Source organism: Vulpes vulpes, chromosome 9 (genome assembly GCF_048418805.1).
Source record: "Vulpes vulpes isolate BD-2025 chromosome 9, VulVul3, whole genome shotgun sequence".
Classification (NCBI taxonomy): domain Eukaryota; kingdom Metazoa; phylum Chordata; class Mammalia; order Carnivora; family Canidae; genus Vulpes; species Vulpes vulpes.
The window spans coordinates 23,312,467-23,333,414 of NC_132788.1; the positions used below are offsets into that span (position 1 = coordinate 23,312,467).

The 20,948-nt window shown below is 36.3% G+C and overlaps 1 protein-coding gene across 2 annotated transcripts in view; it reads right to left on the bottom strand.

The window, feature by feature from the left end:
* The window catches only part of KIF13B (kinesin family member 13B), a 200,847-nt gene that overhangs the window by 117,479 nt on the left and 62,420 nt on the right, over positions 1-20,948 (bottom strand). Inside the window, exons 3-8 of one of the 2 annotated variants that reach the window (XM_072719582.1) lie at positions 15,957-15,969; positions 10,919-10,979; positions 8,965-9,057; positions 7,660-7,840; positions 4,001-4,088; positions 1,498-1,632 (exon numbers count right to left, since the gene is read on the bottom strand). In XM_072719582.1, coding sequence (XP_072575683.1) covers positions 1,498-1,632; positions 4,001-4,088; positions 7,660-7,840; positions 8,965-9,057; positions 10,919-10,979; positions 15,957-15,969 — 571 coding nt within the window. The remainder of the gene's footprint in view (positions 1-1,497; positions 1,633-4,000; positions 4,089-7,659; positions 7,841-8,964; positions 9,058-10,918; positions 10,980-15,956; positions 15,970-20,948) is intronic. The other variant, XM_072719583.1, reaches the window with a different exon arrangement.

A 20,948-nucleotide genomic window follows, 5' to 3' on the forward strand; every position in this document is an offset into this window, starting at 1 on the left:
ATTATTTATATATAGTAATTTATATATAGTAATTATTTATATATAGTAATTTCATAGTTTCAGGTATTAAATTTACATATTTTTCTAGTTATTATATATACACATATATACTGATTATTTCCTTTTATCAAAAGTATTCTGTAATGTAATCACCCACATAACATATTTTATACTTCAGCAACAATACAAGAAATGTGAGAAAACAATGCCCAAATCTATAGACTGGATCATTTCTTAAAACTTTTCTTTAATATATATATTTATATTTATTTCCATAAATAAACATGTTGCTAACAAAAGGATATTCAGCTTCCCAACTCAAAAGTATTTTTGGTTAAAAAAATCAGTATGTTTTTTGTTCTATGCTGAAAAGGAAATAGAAAACAAAGAACTTTTTGTTGTTGCACTAATCTTGCTGGGATGGTAAAAAAAGAAAACTATGCTTTCAGCAAATGAAAATCTTGCCAAAATATAGCATTTTGCCAGCATGATTATTTTAGCTTCTGGTATTTGAAACCAATTTGCTGGGGGGTAGGCGTCATAATAAAATACGCAAATATTCACATAAAAAGTAGGAGAAAAACAAGAGAGGTTTTCAGTGCCTCTGAAAGGAGCATATACATCTCTGGCTCTGTTTACTCTTCATAATTTTCAAAACCAAATACTCAAAAAAATCATTCTACAAATCTACTAATTTTATAATACAATTTCCCCAGTATAGTTTGTTCCTTCTAATACGTAACTATTTAGCAGAAGGTAACATTTAAAAAGAATCTCTACTAAATCAGCTGGAGTTAACATTAGCTTATACAGCTAGCCATCCAAGTTTAAAGCTCAAAAAATGCTGTGGCAAAGACTGTGAACCATCAGCATGTTTAACTTCTGTTTCACCTTCCTTTAGTTGGACAGGGTGGAACTGAAAACTATATTTCTCAGACTCCCTTGCAGCCAGAGTTCAGGATGTGACTTGGGTTCTGCCAAGCAGATATACTTGCTTCAGATTTGGAAAGCAGAAACAAAGTAGAGGTCATCCCTTTGGCCTATCTTGGCTTTTTTCTGCTAGAGAGCAGGATCATGAAAATATGGGGTCTTCTACAAATGTCTCAGCTTACATTCTCCAGCTTCCAGGTCACTAAGAGGCAGCTTTACTGACTCTTATGTCCTAGACCACAGCTATTAGGCAGGCCTGGAACTCACAGCTCTAGTGGTGGCCTCAGAGGTAGTACCATTCTTGGATGAAATCTACATTGTTATTCCTAGAGATTCAGCCTAGAATCCATTCCTCGTCAGGTATTCTAACAACTCTGTAATCACCCAATCCCTCCATTAAATCCCCCTCTCTTAACCTACAGTGGCTTCTGTGTCTTGCTGAGTCCTAACTGATAACCAGTCTGGCTAGGACTTTAAATCATCTAACACTTGAAAGGAATGGAATATGATAAATCATCCACTTTAGAAATATTAAAAAAAAAAAAGGTCAAGCATGTGAATACCTACCCCAGACTTCACATCGTATAAAGTATGTGTAAGGGTGATTTTGAAGACCGCATGGGATCGACTGCTCTCCTCATTCATGTTGGTGGCAGCAACTGTACGAGACTTGTTACCCTCAGACATCAAAGACTCAATATCCTAAGTAGAAAAGAGTCACAGACACACATCTCTTTATCTGTCAAATAAATATCAAAACCCTGCTATCCTATCAAATGCATTACAAGCTTCACTACTCAGTCAACCACATTTGGAGTTTACAAATTTACACTTTGTTTTTCAATGAACATTAAGCCCCACAGAATATGATAGCCAATACTGTCTCTGAAAACTCAAAACACATTTATTTTCTGTAGGTGCCAAATAAAGTAGCAGAATCAGAGAGAATTAGAAGGTTTAGAAGCCACATTTGACCCATAAGATGGACAAATACACCATGCCGACCATTATCTAATATAAAAATTTCAAAATATTTATTTTCTTTAATGACAATAGACAACTGTTAAATTAGATTATACGAATAAACAATAAACAAAAGTAACTGTAACCCCTTCGTGCAAGCATAGCACTGTGTCACCACGTTGATATGTATTATACCAGATCTGTTTCTGAAAACTGAGAATATCAAGAAACTAATTTTCTACACAGATTTACTACTTCGTGGCCATTACTGGTAAAAAAGAGATAGCATGATGCACCTGAAAGATCATGAGATGGGATCTTCATTTTTTTTTAATGTTATAAGCTCTAAAAATAGTTACTTAACCAAACTGAATTTTAGTTTCAAAAATAACAATACAGAGCTATAATATAATCTACCTTAGAAGGATTTTAATGAGAAACAAGAAAGATGGTATGTATGAAAGAGTAGACTAGTTGCCTCCTCTTACCCTGTCTCATTTTCTTTCTAGTAAAAGAACCCAGAGCTGAGCACCTTGCCATGGAACTAGATTACATTTCCCAGATGCCTTTGCAACTCAGTGTGGCCATAGGACTAAGTTTTAGCGAAACTAGGACTTCTTAAAGGGAATAGTTATGCTCTCACACCTTGGTTCTAAGAGCTAAGATCCTCACCTATGAGAACAAGGGCTTTACCACAAAGCTGGCTCTATGTAGAGAGCTGGAAGGAATCTAGGTCCCCAACAGTATCTTTGGAGTCACTGTATCAGCCCTCTCACCATTCATTCTTTCATTCACTCATTTGTTCACTTAAATATATACTAAAGTCACCTATTACCATGCCAGGTACATTTTGAATACTGAAAATAATAAACAAAATATATAATAATTCATGTTGCAAAGAACTTAGATTCTGTTATTTTTTTCATATTTCCCTATTATTTGCAGCCAACACAATCCTGACTCATATATGAAAAACTTTAAAAATCATAATTTTCTAGGGCAGCCCGGGTGGCTCAGCGGTTTAGCGCCACCTTCAGCCCAGGGCCTGATCCTGGAGACCTGGGATCGAGTCCCACATCAGGCTCCCTGCATGGAGCCTGCTTCTCCCTTTGCCTGTGTCTCTGCCTCTCTCTCTCCTTGTGTCTCTCATGAATAAATAATTTTTTAAAAAAAATCATAATCTTCTATTTTGCTGTATCAATGAAAAAGAATAATGTTTAAACAGCATAACATCTATAAGCGTCTTGAGGAGATGGACCATCTCATTCACTTTTTATATTCTCAGCACCTAACACAATGTCTGGCACATGACAGGTGTTCAACAGATGTTTACCAAAGTAACAAATGTTTATTACTAAATGAAGTATCATTGACCAAATGATACAAATGATAAATGAACAAAAAAACAAATGGACGTACCTGTTAACATGATCAAGACCATAAAACTAATTTCCATTTTAAAATTTTGGGACAAAGAGGCTTAGTGAGATAGATGATCCAGAGTCATACAAGAGTCACACAAGAGGATTAAGTGTCACCAGATCAACATTCTCTGAGTCTTAATTCAATGTATATTACATCACAGCATTCCACCCCCACTTCCCCAACACGCAAAGCCTGATGGATCCACACAAAGCAGAACTCTAAGTTTGGAAATGAAGAGAATAAAAGGCCGATGAGTGATCCTCTCAAGTTAGCAGACTTGGAATTCCAACTACCCAATTCATATATTTTATTTCATTGTATCAATGAAATAATTAACAATTTCATTGTTTTATGCACTTCTAGGGACAAAAAATGCTGCCATTTATAATTTTAAGATGCAATTATAAGGAATATCACAATTTTAGAGCTCATAAAATATGAAAAAAATGTGCATTTCACAATAGATGAATAGGTATGTTTTCCAAATGTGTACACCTTTTCTCAAAATTAAACTGTCATAATAGCCGTATATAGTTTTTTAAGAAAGACTTTTGTATAAAGTAGCTCATTAAGTAATGCTACTGTAATATTTTTTAATTTCAAGAAAAATAATCATCACAAATTAAACAAGAAATAATTTGCTATAGTGAATGTAAACAGTTTACATAAAGGATGTTATTACCTTGTAGCTTGTGACAGCCAATTTAGAGAGTCCATCGACATAGGGTCCCAAAACATTGTGCTCTCTGACTTTTAACGTTTGACGACTTCTGCTCATTAAAAAGAAAGAATTTTAAAACAATAACCTGTTTTTAAAAGGACTCAATCATGCTCCATAAAAATATGTAGTGAACTCAACAAAGATCCCAAGTAAAAAGAACCAATTAACTTGATCTAAGAAGAATATAAACCAAAATTTAAAATCTTGACTGGTAAGAAAAACTTCATAATGTGATAAAATATCACATCACTCAAAAGGGTACACTGTGGGATGTCTATTTGCTACCACAAAGAATGCAGAGTCAAATAAATACAATCAATCTACTTGTCATTTCACAGAATGTGGTACAAAGAACAGAGAAACTCAAGAAATGTTAACTGTGCAAGAAAGAAAACCCAGACCAATTTCAATCACAAATAAAGACAGACTGAACTTAATAATGATTTAAAAATATAACATTAGGCTGATCCCAGGGCTACTGGGTTGTTTTAACACTGGAAAAAGATTCATGCCCTTTACCATACTATACTAATAGACTAAATGGGGGGAAGAGGGCACATAATCATTTCAATAAATGCAGTGAAAAGGATTCAATAGAGTTAAATACTTATTTGTGGTTAAAAAACAAATACCGCTTAGAAACAAGGAACTAATAAACCCAGCAAGGAGCATCTGTCAAAAGCCTAGAATATACAGTATGCTTAATTATATCAACCAACAAACATTAAGAAAATTCATCGATGATTGCATGGAATATATATTCTATCTCAAAAAAGCTCTGTAAAAATATAACATTACAATAAAAAAAGAATATTTGTTGATACAGTGATTCTTATTTTATGAGCTTATTTTCTAATGATCTGGAATCCTCTAGTACTCTAGGATCAGCCACCAAAAACTTCATTTACTACTATAAAACTGTACATGAAGTAAATATGGAACAAATATTTGATTTAAGTCTCATCTCAGGATATGCCGTATTATAACTTTAGCCTTTAATTTTTCCTTTTCTATTAAAGATAATGTATATTGTATTATCTTCTGGATAAAACAACATAATTACATCATTATTTACAGTAGATATGGAATTCATAAAATCTGTATTTAATTTAAAAAATTAAGTTCTCTTTCTCTCCTTCTCCCTTTGCCCCACTTTTTTTTTTAAATTTTTTTTTCCTCTGCCCCACTTGTACACACGTCCTCTCTCACTTGCACTCTCTCTCTGACATACGTAAAGAAGTCTTAAAAAAACAACTAAGTTCTCTCAAATAGTCTTTCACTGAAAAGGGATCACCTTTAGTTTTTAATCCATTCACTTTGACGCTTTAGAAACACTGCAAAAATCCTCAAGAAACTCTCATGGAGTAGACAACAGTGGCAGCTAGCACTTATTGAGTAAATGTTCTAAGACCTCAGGTGTATCATCTCAGCCAATCTCCACAACAGCCCATTGTGGTATTATGTAATATTATCATCCCCTTGGTATAAATGAGGCCTAGAAAGTATAAGGAACTTGCTCCATAGATAACGATTAGAGGACCTGGACGCAGAGCTACGTGAACCCCAATCCCATGCTGTTAATTACTAACTATACACAAGACAAGCATAACAAGAAATTACTAAAGGCTCTGGGCAAGTTGTAGACAAAATTCAAGCAATTCCACACAAGCCCTGTGGAATACAAAACACAGGAATGAAGTCAGCTAAGAATTTCTGGCAAGAGTAGGCCTGGGATCTCAAAGAAAGTGAAGCTTGGGGTTCCTGGGTGGCTTAGTCAGTTGAGTGTCTACCTTTGGCTCAGGTCATGATCTCAGGATCCTGAGATGGAGTCTCGAGTTGGGCATCCTACTCAGTGGGGAACTGCTTCTCCCTCTCCTTCTACCCCTTCTCCCCAGGCTTGTGCTCTCTCCCTCTCTCCCTCTCTCTCTCTCTCTCGTTCACTTTTTTCTCTCTCTCAAATAAAATCTAAAAGAAAGAAAGAAAGAGAGAGAGAGAGAGAGAGAGAGAGAGAAAGAAAGAAAGAAAGAAAGAAAGAAAGAAAGAAAGAAAGAAAGAAAAGAGAAAGAAAGAAAGAAAGAAAGAAAGAAAGAAAGAAAGAAAGAAAGAAAGAAAGAGAGATACTCTTCACAGAGGTGAAGGTGCAAGGACAAGTATTCATGGCAGAGTCAAGAAAAGTACAAGGACAGAATATTCAGCAAGATGTGGGTACCTAGGCTGTGACCTTCCCACCTCTGGCCTCCTTTTGTTCTCTGATTTGACTTTCCTGCTTGGTGTCCTCCAGCCACACTGGACAGCGAGGTCACTCTGCAAGCAAGTGATTTCTTACACCATGCTTTAGCACAATCTGTCCTCTATGCCTGGTTCTCACCTAACTTCTTAGGGGACAGACTCCTACTCAGCACAAAAAATCATTAAGCACCTTCTGTGGAATCTTCCCTTTTCCCCATTCCATCTTTGCTCTCACCTATTTTGTATAAGGCTCTTTCACAATTTAAAAGCATTATTACATTGTATTATGATTATTTGTTTCCAAAACTTTCATTCTGTCCATGCTATGAGATCTTCCTCTACAACCTGCATATTGCCTGGCACATAATGATGATCATTCAACAGATGTTAAGTTTTACAGAGGAACATTGAAGTGCTAACTGAATGTCACTGTGAAAGGCCTGAAAATCATCATCTTTGTCAAAGAAAACAGGTATCAGTGAGGGGTTAACATGTTTTCTCTTGATTGAGCATCACTACAACGCCCTGCTTCTAAGACCACCTTTCTTTGATCGTCTTCTTCATCTAAATATAATTAAATGTCCCCTGGTAAGTAACTCTGTACTTCCTGTAAAACCTCAGTTCACTTGACCTTACAAACACCATTCTTACATCCATAAGCCACAGGCTGTGGTTATTATCAGTTTCTCTCTCATCATAGTTGTACTTCCTTAAAATATGACTCAGAAAACTCTGTGCAATGGACAGATTTCCTCAGATACGTCTTATCTTCCTCATTAGGTTCAGTTATGACTGCAGAGTGAGAATAGCATTTTCTAAGGCTTTCTAATACTTTTGAACCACTTCTCTTTCAAAGTCTATGCCATAAAAGGAGACACACTTTCTCTCTGGGAATTTTTAAAATTAACTATCCTGAAGTCCAGGTTTCAAATCTTTGATTATGCCTCTCCCTTGCTTCATAGCCTGCAAAGAAAAAACAGCTAATTCCACCTGAAATTTCTTGGTCTTTTTTAAAAAAAGAAGAAGAAAGCCTTACTTGATTAAGAATACCAGTCTGATACTAAGTAACTTATTTTTCATTGCATAATTTTTTGTTTGTGATTCTGGATATATCTGAGGAAGGCAGTATGAGGCAAATATATGCATGTGACAACACTTCCCTGCCCCAACTCAGCCCTAAATGCAAAAGCCAGAACTGGCTGCAGGAAGCTGCTCAATGTGACTAAAAACAAAGTCACAAGGACAATAACTAGATACACAGATAAAAGCACAGAGACAGTAACTAGATAAATAACTCTACCAGAGTTCAATATAAAAAATTTCACTTGAACCAATTTATAAGTCTGTATTAATCCACAACACTGTAACATTAGAGTTTCAAAGTCCTTTACCCTTTGGGATCAAGAAGATCTCTAACTTTTTCATTATAAATTTCCATATAGGACACTTCTACTTTAAAACTCTGCTCTTCATTTTCCTCTTTCTGAGTTCGTTCAAAAAGTCCACTACAAAGTCTTGGAATTAATCCAGGTTGGTCAGCTGTGCCCATCATGGTATAAGATTTTCCAGATCCTAAAAAAGTGGAAATCACAGTTATTACTGTCTCTGAGAAGTTTAAATACATAGCCCTCTTTCCATTGCTCATAATAAATTACTAGCACTTAGCAAAATGCCCAAAATAAGAAATATACCCAAATAAAATGACAAAACTAATAAATATAGCAACTTTCCTACTACACATGTAAAATCTGAAGTAAACATCTTTTAGGAAGAAAATTAAAATTTTCTTTAACCATCTTCATACTTAAAAAACAAAACAAAACAAAACCTAAAATAACTGAAAAACAGTGAGGTCTGAGTAGCTTTCTAAAATTAACTAGGGAGACCCATATGATGAATACTACTCTGACTGCTCCTAGCCACTAATCATAGCACAAAAAATACACATTATCCCTATAGGCCCCAGAGCAAATTAACTTGCTACCCTTTGGCAACAGTGTAGAAACCAAAAAATAATCTTCTTTTTCCACTATAATATTATTTTCTCCATTGTACCAAAAATACATATTCATTAAAGAAAATTCAGAGAACACAGGTAAGTAGAAAGGAAAATATTAAATCACGCATAGTCCTAACTTAAGTCTAACTCTTTTTCCTTCTTTAGAAGCAATGCTTTTATAAATGTATTTTTAATCATACAAATTGCTGCTTTTATCACTTGACACTCTATCAATGTCATAGTAACTAAAACTAAAACAGCACTTTTTAAGGACCAGGCTGTTTCTATAAGTTTTCAATGATAAACTCATTGTGACAACCCTATAGGGAAGGCCTATACTTACCAACAGTTTACAGAAAAGAAAACTAAAGGAGCTGGGCTGGAGATGGGCTATCCTGTACCCTGGCTCAGAATCCATGTTCTTTTAATCATACCACATACTGCCTCTTAAAAATATCAGAAGCATTCTTCCATAAAAAATAGTTTTCAACTGGACAAACTATATACAATATACTTTTATAAAAATGACTCCTTCACTTTAAATAGATTTTCTTTCTTGGTAACCACAGAGGTACAGAAGTCAAAATGCTCCTTATCAATTTTAACTGATAAGATGCTAACAATATGTATTCTCTTTGTTACTTTCTCTGTTATGATCTTTAAAGCTTAAATATGTATGTATATTATTTAACATTACCAGTCTGTCCGTAGGCAAAAATACATGCATTGTAACCATCAAAAGCATTCTGAAGGATATTCTCCCCAAGGCACTTGAAAACATCATCTTGACCTGAAAAAGAGAGAAAAAAAAAAAATAAGAAAGGATACCTTAAGCCAAAACTACATATGAACAATCTTTTGAAAACCAAAAACAACTGCCTCACAAATGCATTGTTTCTTTTTTTTTTTTCTTTTAAGATTTTATTTATTTACTCACAAGAGACAGAGAGAGACAGAGAGGCAGAGACACAGACAGAGGGAGAAGCAGGCTCCATGCAGGGAGCCGGACGTGGGACTCAATCCTGGGACTCCAGGATCAGGCCCTGGGCTGAACACAGCACTAAACCACTGAGCCACCTAGGATCCCCCCAAAATGCACTTTTTCAAACTGTATCTCCACACAAGATTTTTAGACTCAATGAATGCTTCCAAAAGTTTATGGCTTTTGAGTATTTTCTAGCTAGCACATGATAGGAAAAGAGTAAAAAGTTCCTGATATATGAACTTGAATTAATAAACACTGGCCAAAAATCATCTGCAATGCAAAAAGCTAATGAACTGCTAATTTTATAAACAATGGTTATAAATATCCAAAATTTATACTAGGGACCTCCATGGATCTGAATTCAACTACATACCACCAGCTAATGCTTTATTCACTGGGTACTAGAATTCAACATAATCATACATCCAATCTCCTCTCCTTTTCCTCAATGACAATTTTTAATTATAGGGCCTACAATACGTACTAGCTAGAGCAGGGAAAAATATCCTGAAAATTTCTTCTAGCTTTCATTCATGGACAAAAATGAAATGAAAGGTTCAACTTCTCCTCCACAGGCTAAATTAAATATGCCAATAATCAAAACAAAATCATTCAATCTCTCTTTGAGTCTTTATTATAATATGAAAGAACTGGATGTTGCTATGTCTGTTATACTTTGAATTCTATAAATAGCATTCCATTATGCCCCACTTCCTAGTTAATTTCCCAGATTAGTGTATCATCATCTTACTTCCCATACAAAAGCAATCTGTAAGCAATCCATTGGGCCAGCTAGAGCAAATTAACCTTAACTTTTTGAACCAGCTGTAGTACTACTTTGTCTCATGACAAAAGTCAATACAATATGACACTCAATATTTAAAAGATACTGCTTAGAAACAGGTATCATAAGCAGTTACAAATAAAGTAAAATAAAAGGCTGTCCCTGCAGTCTTAAATTTGTGGTGTAAAGGAGCTTGAGACAGTCATTGTTGAGGAGCGTAAGAGAATTAACAGAATTCCAAGTAAATTTAGAAAATCTCTTTTAAAAAAAAAGATTGTACTTATTTATTCATGAGAGACACAGAGAGAGAGGCAGAGACACAGGCAGAGGGAGAAGCAGGCTCCATGCAGGGAGCCTGATATGGAACTCGATCCCAGAACTCCAGGATCAAGGATCACACCCTGGGCCAAAGGCAGGCACTAAACTGCCGAGCCACCCAGGGATCCCCAGAAAATCTCTCTATTAAAGAGAGAAATGGAACACTGAAAACTTAAGTGATTTGCTTAGTCACAGCAGCAGGCAGAAGCAAAGCTAACTAACTAAACTACAGGTTTCCTTTTTCCTTGCTCAACTCTCCTGTACCAAGCTCTCTAGACCACATCACAGACATCTAAAGGAGTCTGAGCGGCTACTTTGTGCTGCAAGTACCATGTAAAGTCTGGGAATGTGTGTGATAATCTCAACTGTGTACCCTATTCATCTACCTTTACTGTCTTATAACATGAACAGCACATTGTCAATCTCCCGATCAATGTAAAAACAGGAAAGATGGGAAGAAATTCTCTATATAGTTTTTAAAGTTAAACAAAATAATGCTGTAATACTTATGGGAAAAAAATTAAAACACCTTTCCTATAGTAGTTAACCGGATGCTGTACTTACCTGCATACTTTTCTCTGACTGATTCATCCATAGACCAGAAACAGTGATCATATGCAAACACCTGTTGAAAAATAAACATATAGTATATACTAAGTACAAAACCTTAACATACTTATAATGTTATAACAGTGTTACACACAGATAATACTGTTCAAAGTAGTGAAATAAAAGTACCTTCCTGCTTTAAAAATGAAGTTGGTTAAATTATTTATGATACAGTTTTACAATGAGCAATTAAACATCCTATAAATGATATAGACCTTTATTTCACATGGAAAATCCTTCACAATGTTAAGTGAAAAAAGGAGAAGTTACAAAACAATATTTATAATATGATGACTATCATATATACATATATATGCACACACAGTTACACATATAAAGTTTATTTCTGCATAATAAGATTAGTGATCTTTGTCTTCTTTATGTTTTGATATATTCTCATTTTTACTTTTCTTAGAGAAAGATATTTTTAAAAGAATAAAATGTAAAGATTACTACAGCATGTTGAAAGTAGTTATAAAACAGCAGATTCAAAAAAATCATAACACTCATGTGCAATATTGCATAGTCTCAAAACTATAGAACACTGATAAGAAAATGTTCATGTAAGGGAGACAGAACATGAAAGACTCCTAACTCTGGGAAACGAACTAGGGGTGGTGGAAGGGGAGGTGGGCGGGGGGTGGGAGTGACTGGGTGGCGGGCACTGAGGTGGGCACTTGACGGGATGAGCACTGGATGTTATTCTGTATGTTGGCAAATTGAACACCAATAAAAAATAAATGTATTAAAAACAATAAAAAATAATAAAATGAAAAATAAAAAAAGAAATAAAATGTTCATGTATTAATGTGGAAGTAATGAAAGTCTGGACCATGATCCCATGTTTGAACCAAAATCTATATAGATAAAAAGTACTAAGACTACACCTTGGAATATGGATGGTGGTTAATGCCACCTGGTGGAACATCACAGATCATCTCTGTTTGGATCTTTTACATTTACTACTTTCCAAAATATGCATTTTTGGTGGTTTTTGTGGGATTTTAAAAAATCCTTTATGCTTTTTCGTTGAATTTTTTTTTTGGGGATTTCATATTTTATAATCAAGTCTCTAAGGATTTTAAGTGTAATTGTTTTTAAAGACTTGTTTTTAATTTGAGAGCAAGAATGAGCACAAGTGGGGGGAAGGACAGGGGAGGGGTAAGCAGATTTCCTGCTGACTATGGAGCCCAAGACAGTGCTTGATTCCAGGACCCTGAGATCATGACCTAAGCCGAAGTCAGATGCTTAACCAACTGAGCTACTCAGGTGCCCCAAGTGTAACTGTTTTTAAAATCATTTCAGCTTGTAGTTCAAACTCAATAATTTTTGGAGTCTGTTACCTCTCTCTCTCTTTTTTTTTTTAAAGATTTTATTTATTTACTTGAGACAGAGAGAGAGAGAGAGAGAGCACAAGCAGGGATGAGGATCAGAGGGCGAGGGAGAAGCAGACTCCCCACTGAGCAGGGAGCCCAATACGGGGCTTAATCCCAGGACCTTAAGATCATGACCTGAGCTGAAGGCAGACACTTAACCGACTGAGCCAGCCAGGCACTGTTGCCTTATTTCCATTTTTTTTTAATAAATTTATTTTTTATTGGTGTTCAATTTGCTGTTGCCTTACTTCCTGATGACAGTTTTCCTCTTGGGCCTTTATATGTTAGTTTGCAAGTGCATCTGAATTGGGAGTTTGTTTCATGGTTACGTGGTTGCTTGGTTTTTTCCTCTCCTTCTGGCCATCTTTACATGACTAGTCACACTGCCACTCCCAGCTACTGAAGCCCAGATTTTGGTCTTCCCAAAGTCCAATGTCTCCACGCCCTGCAATTTACACAGACAGCTCAATGTTGCTGGCCAAAACCCTTTCCTTTAGCCTTCATTCATGTTGGAGCCTCACTCAAATCAGTTTTCACATGCTGAGTTCCCCAGTCATCCCCAATACATTAGGCCCCCTCTAATCTGCAAGAGGTGAACTTCTATCACTTCTGAGAATCGGCCTCTGATCCCAAGGCCCAGTAAATATGTTGCTTCAGCCCCAGCTTGCTGCTGGTCCCGGAAGTTACATTATGTTGTTTTTTAATATGATGACATGAGTTTAATATTTTAAAATATTTTCTCTGTCGCTGCCATGAGTTTGAAGTTGGCAGGAGATTGCACCTGTCTGAACTCACAATGTTACCTGGACCAAAAGTCTAAAAGTTAATTTTTTAAAGAAAGGAAATTGGATTAAGGTGGTAAATTAAGTACACATACTTATATCCATCTCCTGCCTGAAATTAACTCAAAATGATGGAGGGATATAGGAAGGCAAAGGGCCAAAGGTGGAAAGAAGAAAGGAAAGGAGAATTAAGTTTTTGAAAGCTAGATTGCTTGCTTGTATCTAGATAAGAAATTGAGACTCCCTGAAAAATAGTTACAATGAGACTAAGGGGTGGGGGGATAGGATGGGTGGAGTAGGGGCCACATGGATATCACAGGCCAAAACACTGCAGAAAAAGATAGCTGCAAAGGTAAGACCTGTTCTCGAAGGCACACAGAGAACAACTAAATGAGCAACATGAAGACTGTAGGGGGCGGGCGGGGGGGAACCCCCAGGATGACTGGTTAAAAAGGCCTTCAAGGCAGGAAATGGTCAAAACATTCATATCTGTGCACAAAGCAGCAGGCAAGGAAGGCATTTGTTCCCTGGAAGGGGGCAGTGATGAGAAAGCTAGGCCTAAGAGGCAAGGAGAAGGCCAATGGTTGACAAGATGTAGGAAGGGGCAGGAGCCCTGGAGCCCAGAAGCTATCACAGGCTAAAGCACTATGTTGTCCATTACTAGTCCTCCACAAGATTCCAAAGCGAAATACATAGCTGTCAAGAGTGGTGGCTCACTGTGTTAGCAATACTCCAACAGGGTTAGGACGAAAAGAAAAAGGAAGATGGAAGGTGGTCCCAAAGGACTGTGGATCACAATTCCCGGTAGGGGCTGCTTTTCAAGCTAAAATTTGTCAGCCATAGTGAGAATCATTACTGCATGGTTAGAATAAATAAAATGTAAAGTTCAAATTAAGTTTCTTCTGTTTTTTTTTTTTTTTTTAAGATTTTTTTCATTTATTTGAGGGACAGAGTGAGTAAGAGACAGCACATGAGCAGGGGCAGAGGGAAAAATAATATCGCCTGCTGAGCAGGGAGCCCAACTCAGGGCTCGATCCCAGGGCCCTAGGGTTATGACTTGAACCAAAGGCATATGCTTAATCAACTGAGACACCCAGGTGGCCCCCTGTTCTAGCTTTCAATTCTCATATCTTATACTTTTATTTAATTCTGTTTTTAACAAGATTAAGTAGACAGTATATTACTTTTTTTCTGTAAGCTTAGTTCTCACTTCAAAGGTGCCATCACCACATGGTGTGTAGTTATCAGAGAGTGGGCTCTAAGTGGCACTCCTCTCTCAATTATGGGGTTTTTCTTTTCTTTTTTTTAACTTAGGAATTTCCTTAACAACTGCATTTCTAATTCTCAATTCCAGTAGAGAAGCTACCATTAAAATAACCATTAGAATAGTCGGTACAGGTGCTAGGCCCTGTTCATAGAGCACTGAGGTATAAACAAGTGGAGACCCTGATGGCTGGCAGGTGGGGAAGCTAGGATTAGAAACCAGCCTTTCCACCAGGGATCTGTTTATCACCAGGCTCTCCATCACTAGGCTGGATTGGCTCCATTCCCCCAAATTATATGAAAGCACCACAACCTGGTACAAAGTTAGGAACTAATGAACACTCAGTTCTCACTTAAAATGCTGAATGATCCTCTTTAAGTTTTAGCAATTTTGCAATTATAGAAACCTTTAAACTGTTCTAGGAATCATCAGCCAAGGATTTCCTAAAGCAGATAAGCCCTTTTCTTTCTAAATATTATCCCTTTAAAATTAAAAATTTTTTTCAAGTAACAGTAAAGAAATAGATATTCATTGCACAAAGTCAAACAACACAGAAACAAAAGGAAAAAATAAAGATCTCCCATTCACCAAGCATACCTCTTCCTAGAAATAACTACTATGCTAGTAATGTGGTGTTGGTCCTTCCATAATTTTTATGTCAAGTCAACATTTTCTCTAAATATCAAAACACAACTGAATTAAATAAAACATAAATAGTTTTTAAATGGTCATGTAATATTTCCTCACATCTTTACTGCAATCTCTGGTCTCTGGCTCCAACAAAAAAATCAGAAAACTGAAATAATCCAATACCTTTTCACAGAAGAGATAAAACTAATAAAGTTAATTTGACATATATAAAGAAATCCAGTGTCATATTTATTAAAAAAAATTATTCAGTCCCAAAGAGCTGTGTCTATACATATTTTAGCAATAGAGAATGGAATTATAATTCAACCATAGACTCAAAAGCAAAATTCTAAGAATGTAGATAAAAATCTGAATTTCCTGACAAGTTCCAAGTAATGGCAGCAAATGGTCAATTCAAAAATACAGACCTTGTGCCCACTCTGGCACACCTCTAAATTCCTTAAGAGATACAAGAACTGATGGATTCCACTGAAGTTTCTTTAGAATCTGAGCTTAAATCTAAGATGAAAGCACATTTGCCTGACGAAACTGTGGGCCAGGGCAGCTTTCCGTTGGCCTAAGAATGTGTCCCCAGCTGTCTGGGGAACAACATGGATGAATCTGCCTAGCACGGTTCTGACCACAGTCTGGAACGACCAGTTTCAAGCCAATCCATGGTGAACAGCAGAGCACAAAAGGAATCTGTGTTGTAGTTGCCAAGAAACTGGCTAGAATTGGTCAAAGTACAAATACAGCTTTTCCATAAACCTCCAGTCTCTCCTATGCCAATAAGTGATTTCTGATTTATGAACAAGCTGACACTTTGCATTACTTTTACAAAAGTGACAGAGAGAAATATTTTTGAGAAGAAAATTACCAGTATTTCAAAAATATGCACATAAGACCCTTAGAAGCATTGCATAATAAACCAAATCTCTTACCTTTGGCTGGCTTCTGCATTTCCAAAAGAGATGTCATTGTGGATATGAAAGAAGAGGGAGAGTTAATTTTGGTTAGAAAACAATTTTGAAGGCTAAAATGATAATAAATATCTTGTAAATTTTTATTAACTTTGAAATCAAATAGTAATGTAAAATAAAGGAAAAATTAATATCTACTAACTAGTAGGGTAAAGTCCTTAATTATAGAAAACTGTACCTCTCAGGAAGAAGAAACATTATCTAAGCACTGGATAATTTTTAAAGTCCTAATATTTCTGCCTTCTGCATTCTGCTTATTCTTGTATCAGTCTTATAAATACACAATTTAAAGTCTTTACTTTTTAAATCATCTGATTTCACTTCCAAGTAGTCTTCTCTCCTTTGATATAGCAGCAGCTCACTAGATAGGCCCTTCTATAAAAAAATGAATTCTAGGCAGCCTGGGTGGCTCAGCGGTTTAGCGCTGCCTTCAGCCCAGGGCCTGATCCTGGAGACCCGGGATCAAGTCCCACGTTGGGCTCCCTGCATGGAGCCTGCTTCTCTCTCTGCCTGTATCTCTGACACTCTCTCTCTCTCTCTCTCTCTCTCTCTCTCTCTCTCTCTCTCTCTCGTCTCTCATGAATAAATGAATAGAATCTTAAAAAAAAAAAAAAGCGAATTCTGCTCTGGCTAAGGAAAAACGGTTAAATTAAAGAAACAACTAATTTTTTGCCAGTGAATTACTACTTACTGAATTACTCACTTATCACTTATTGATCTATGCTTATCCAGGTGCTTCTAACCTAAACTGTGACTCAAACTTCCTCAGGGTAAAGAGATATAACTAAACCCAGTATTCTTTTGAGATAGTTTTAAACTTAGAGAAAAGTTTCAAGAAAATCACAAAGAACTCCCTTCACCCAAATTCACCAAGTGTTAACATCACCACAGCAACTATATCATTCTCCCCTCCTCCATATACCGATATGTACACATACATATTAGTTTTCTCCTAATCATTTGAGAGTAAGCTGTAGACATGTCCCTTAGTGCTAAACACTTCAGTGTCTAATTCCTCAAAACAATTATGTTCACTCTTGTAACCATGGTACAATGTCAAAATCAGAAAATTTAAGAATAAAAGAAAGGACCTGAGACAAAAACAATAACTGAAGCTTTACGAATCACTGCTCTCTCCCCGAGGATCAAAAGGCCAACTCAAACCTAAAACTTGAAAGTAAACTGAACACAGAAGGGCTTCCTTCTAATTGTCCATACAACTTCCTGTCCCTCTGTCTCCTAATAAATTTTCTTCTAAAAAAAATTTAGTACATATTTGCATCGAATGATTTCAGATAAGAACACTAAAGCACCAAAGAAAGTCTACCAAAAAACGACACTTGCCTAATAGATCCTGAGGTGATGGATCTGACAATGTGGCTGACATATAAAAGCAAGTAATTTCTCTGGAGTAAAACATACAGAAAAACTGCCCAACAAAAAGGTCCTGTAAGATGCTGTTCGAGATCACTGACATATGCTGTCATCTTTGTGCTTTTCTTTTTTGTTTTTCCGAGTTTTGTCGTTGTGTGGTTGAATACACACAATGTTAATTAATGTAACACAATGTTATGTTAATTTCAGGTGTACACCTATGTGTTCTGCACAAGTGTGCCTACCATCTGTCACCACACTAGGCTATATCCCCTATGCTGTGCCTTTCATCCCCATGACTTACTCATTTGGTAACAAGAAGCCTGTATCTCCCTTCACCCGTTTTGCCCAACCACCCCCTTCCCTTTGGCAACCATCAATTTGTTTTCTATATTTATAGCTCTGATTCTGCTTTTTGTTTATTTATTCATTTAATTTGGTTTTTTTAGATTCCACATATGAGTGAAATCATATGGTATTTGTCTTTTTCAGTCTGACTTCCAGTTTTACAGAGGAGAAACTCAAGGCTCAGAAAAGTTAAATGACCTGTCCAAGACACAATAATAAGCAGTGATGGGATAGAAAACTAGGTCTTCTGACTCCCAAGTCCATGTTCCTCCCTCTTCCATCCACACTGATCAAAACAGCCTCATCAAGTTTCTTCTTCTAGACTCAATCTATGAGTCATACATTAACAACTGTTCTTGCTAACAGAAACCTTTCCCAATATATTAATTTCCTCCATTCTAATTATTACCAATAAAAGGTTACCACCTGGTGCTTATGCCAGTATAAGTTTACATATTCATCATATTTACAAAATACCAGACTGGTCTTTTTCTGAAGAAAAAATAATATATTTAGTATGATATTTCCAGCTTAAATAAAATATCTTATATAAAAATCAGCTCTTCCTAAGAGACAATCAACAAATACAAAATTCAGTAATACAGGACACATCACAGAAGAATCCATGAGACTAACCTGAATGCAGAACCTAATAATAAAAACAGAAACAAACCAGTAAATTAATTACAGAGCTAAGTTTCCAGCTAGGGATTCTAGTGACTACAGCAGTTAAGCTCAAATAACCTACAGAGCCACTGGAAACCCAAAGATGTAATTACAGCTCCGTACAAAAATAAATACGTAAATTAATTAATTAAACAAAACCTTCCAAAGTATAGTTGCAATCCAATATATGGTAATGGCTAACTTCTCCCCAAATCCCTTATTTAGAAACCTCAGCTATCCAGCTCACAGCGGAGATTTAGGAAGCAAAGAAGAGCAGCCCCTGACCAATCAAGAGAGCCATCACACAGTAAAACCATGAAAGTCTTAGTTTCTCTCAGCTGAGTTGAATTACTTTTTGTTGTTGTTGCTTAATTTCATTTTAAATACCTTCAGGCTCACAAAACATTCCAAAAATAGTACAAAGAATTTCTGTGTACCCTTCACCCAGCTTCCCCAAATGTGATGTCTTACATAACCAGTCATTACAATCAAAACCAGGAAACTAATCATCAACACAAAACTTATTAAATAATCTAGAGCCAACCTTATATAAACATTTTGCCCATTGTTTTCCACTGATGTCCCTTTTCTGGTCCAGGATCACACCTTGCATGCAGTTGTCTGTTTCCTCCCATCTGGGACAATCTCTCTCCCATGACCTTGACACTTGAAGAGTAAGTGTCTTTCAATGTGGGTTTCTCTAATGCTTCCTTGTAACTAAATTCAGGTTATGCATTTTGACAAGCACAGCACTACAGGTAATGTTGCACCCTTCTCAATGCCTCATACCAGAAGGCACATGATGGTGTCCATCCATGTCTCAAAACTGATGATGGTAACTCTGTGATCACTTGCTTATGGCTTCATCTATTAGGTTTCTCTGCTGTAATATTACTAGTTTCCCTTCATACACTTTTCTTGTTGGGGGAGACCTTGAGACTATATAAATACCATTTCTCATCACACTTTCACTCACGAATTTGAGCATCCATTGATAAATCTTCCCTACAACAATTACTGTTACCCAAATGGTGACTACGTTTAGTTACTGGAAACATTAACAGTGCAGGTGGACCGACATGGACAGATGTGGTTTTTAGGAAAAGGTCAACTTGAGAAACAAATGATTTAGCTACATAGTTTGAGCAGAACAGTTATCTATGAAGGAGCTACTCATCTTCTTTTTACTGACCTGGCTTAGGAGTACAGCTCACTTCTCATTTAAATAATACATTATACCATAAAATTAAGTCCAGTTACACTTTTTTTTTTTTAGTTGTTTATTAAGAGAAACTATTCCATAACCCAGTGTTCGTGTTTCATAGCTCAGGAACACAGGACAGTCAAGCTTCAATGAAACACAACCCAAAGAAATTCTTTATATTCCAAATTCACTTTGCACTCTGAAAGATACCAGCCTTCTTCATCTCCTCAAAATCTTTCATGGAATCATAATTTCTGTAGAAATCTGCATATGCCTTCTTTCTTGGTTCAGCCACAGCAAACTTATAAAAAGCTGCAACCCCCAGGGATACAGCGAAGGCTCCAACGATATGAAATCGCAGACGCTTGGCCAGAAGGCCTCGCATCTGAGGTTTCGTTAAAGCACTTGAAGTCATGGTAGTTCTTCTCCTTCACACCTACCTCAAACCTAACGTCCTTCCTTCCAGTTACACTTTTGATTTTTTAAATGCCACAATATGAAGAAAGAATTTAATGATTATTTTTTTAAAGAGGTTTCTTTTTTAAAAAGATTTTATTTATTTATTCATGAGAGACACAGAGAGAGAGAGAGAGGCAGAGACACAGGCAGAGGGAGAAGCATCCATGCATGATGTGGGACTCAATCCCAGGACCCTGGGATCACAACCTGAGATGAAAGCAGACATTCAACCACTGAGCCACCCAAGCACCCCTAATGATGATTTTATATAAGTTACTGATCTCTGGAAATTTGTATTGATACTTTTGACCATACAAAAATAAAATCAATATTGGGTCCAAAATAAACCACACAGTATTCTGTAGGTGTAAAACACAAAGCAGTATCAGTAGAACAAGTTACAAATCAATTCCTGCTGTCCAACTACCAAAATTGAACATCCTATCTAAATATCAACACTTCCTTTAATTTTAAAAATTTAAGTTTCTGAAACCTGCAAATTAGAAATATTTGGAATCTCTGTTTTAACAGGCTCTCTCTTCAACCCACTCCATAACGGATGTATACATCACAAAGAGCTTATTCTGATACAGCCATACTACGTAATGATATTGTTTCTGTTTCAGACTTAGCTGGCAGTACCAGCAACCAAACAACAATCTGTCTGATGATCATTTTTTCTTGGTTACCCATCCCTGATGTGCTTTCTGTAAAAGGAATAAAGCTAATCTGACTACAAATTTCAGCAATGACTAGAGACTCACAAAAGAGTCAACCTTTGCTTATCTCACCAGCTTTAATAAGTACAAACATCACCAAAAGCCCTGTTAATTATTTTGACACTTGGAGTACTCTGTTCATTTTTGAAGACTAAATTTGAAAAGCATTATTGATAAAGTAGA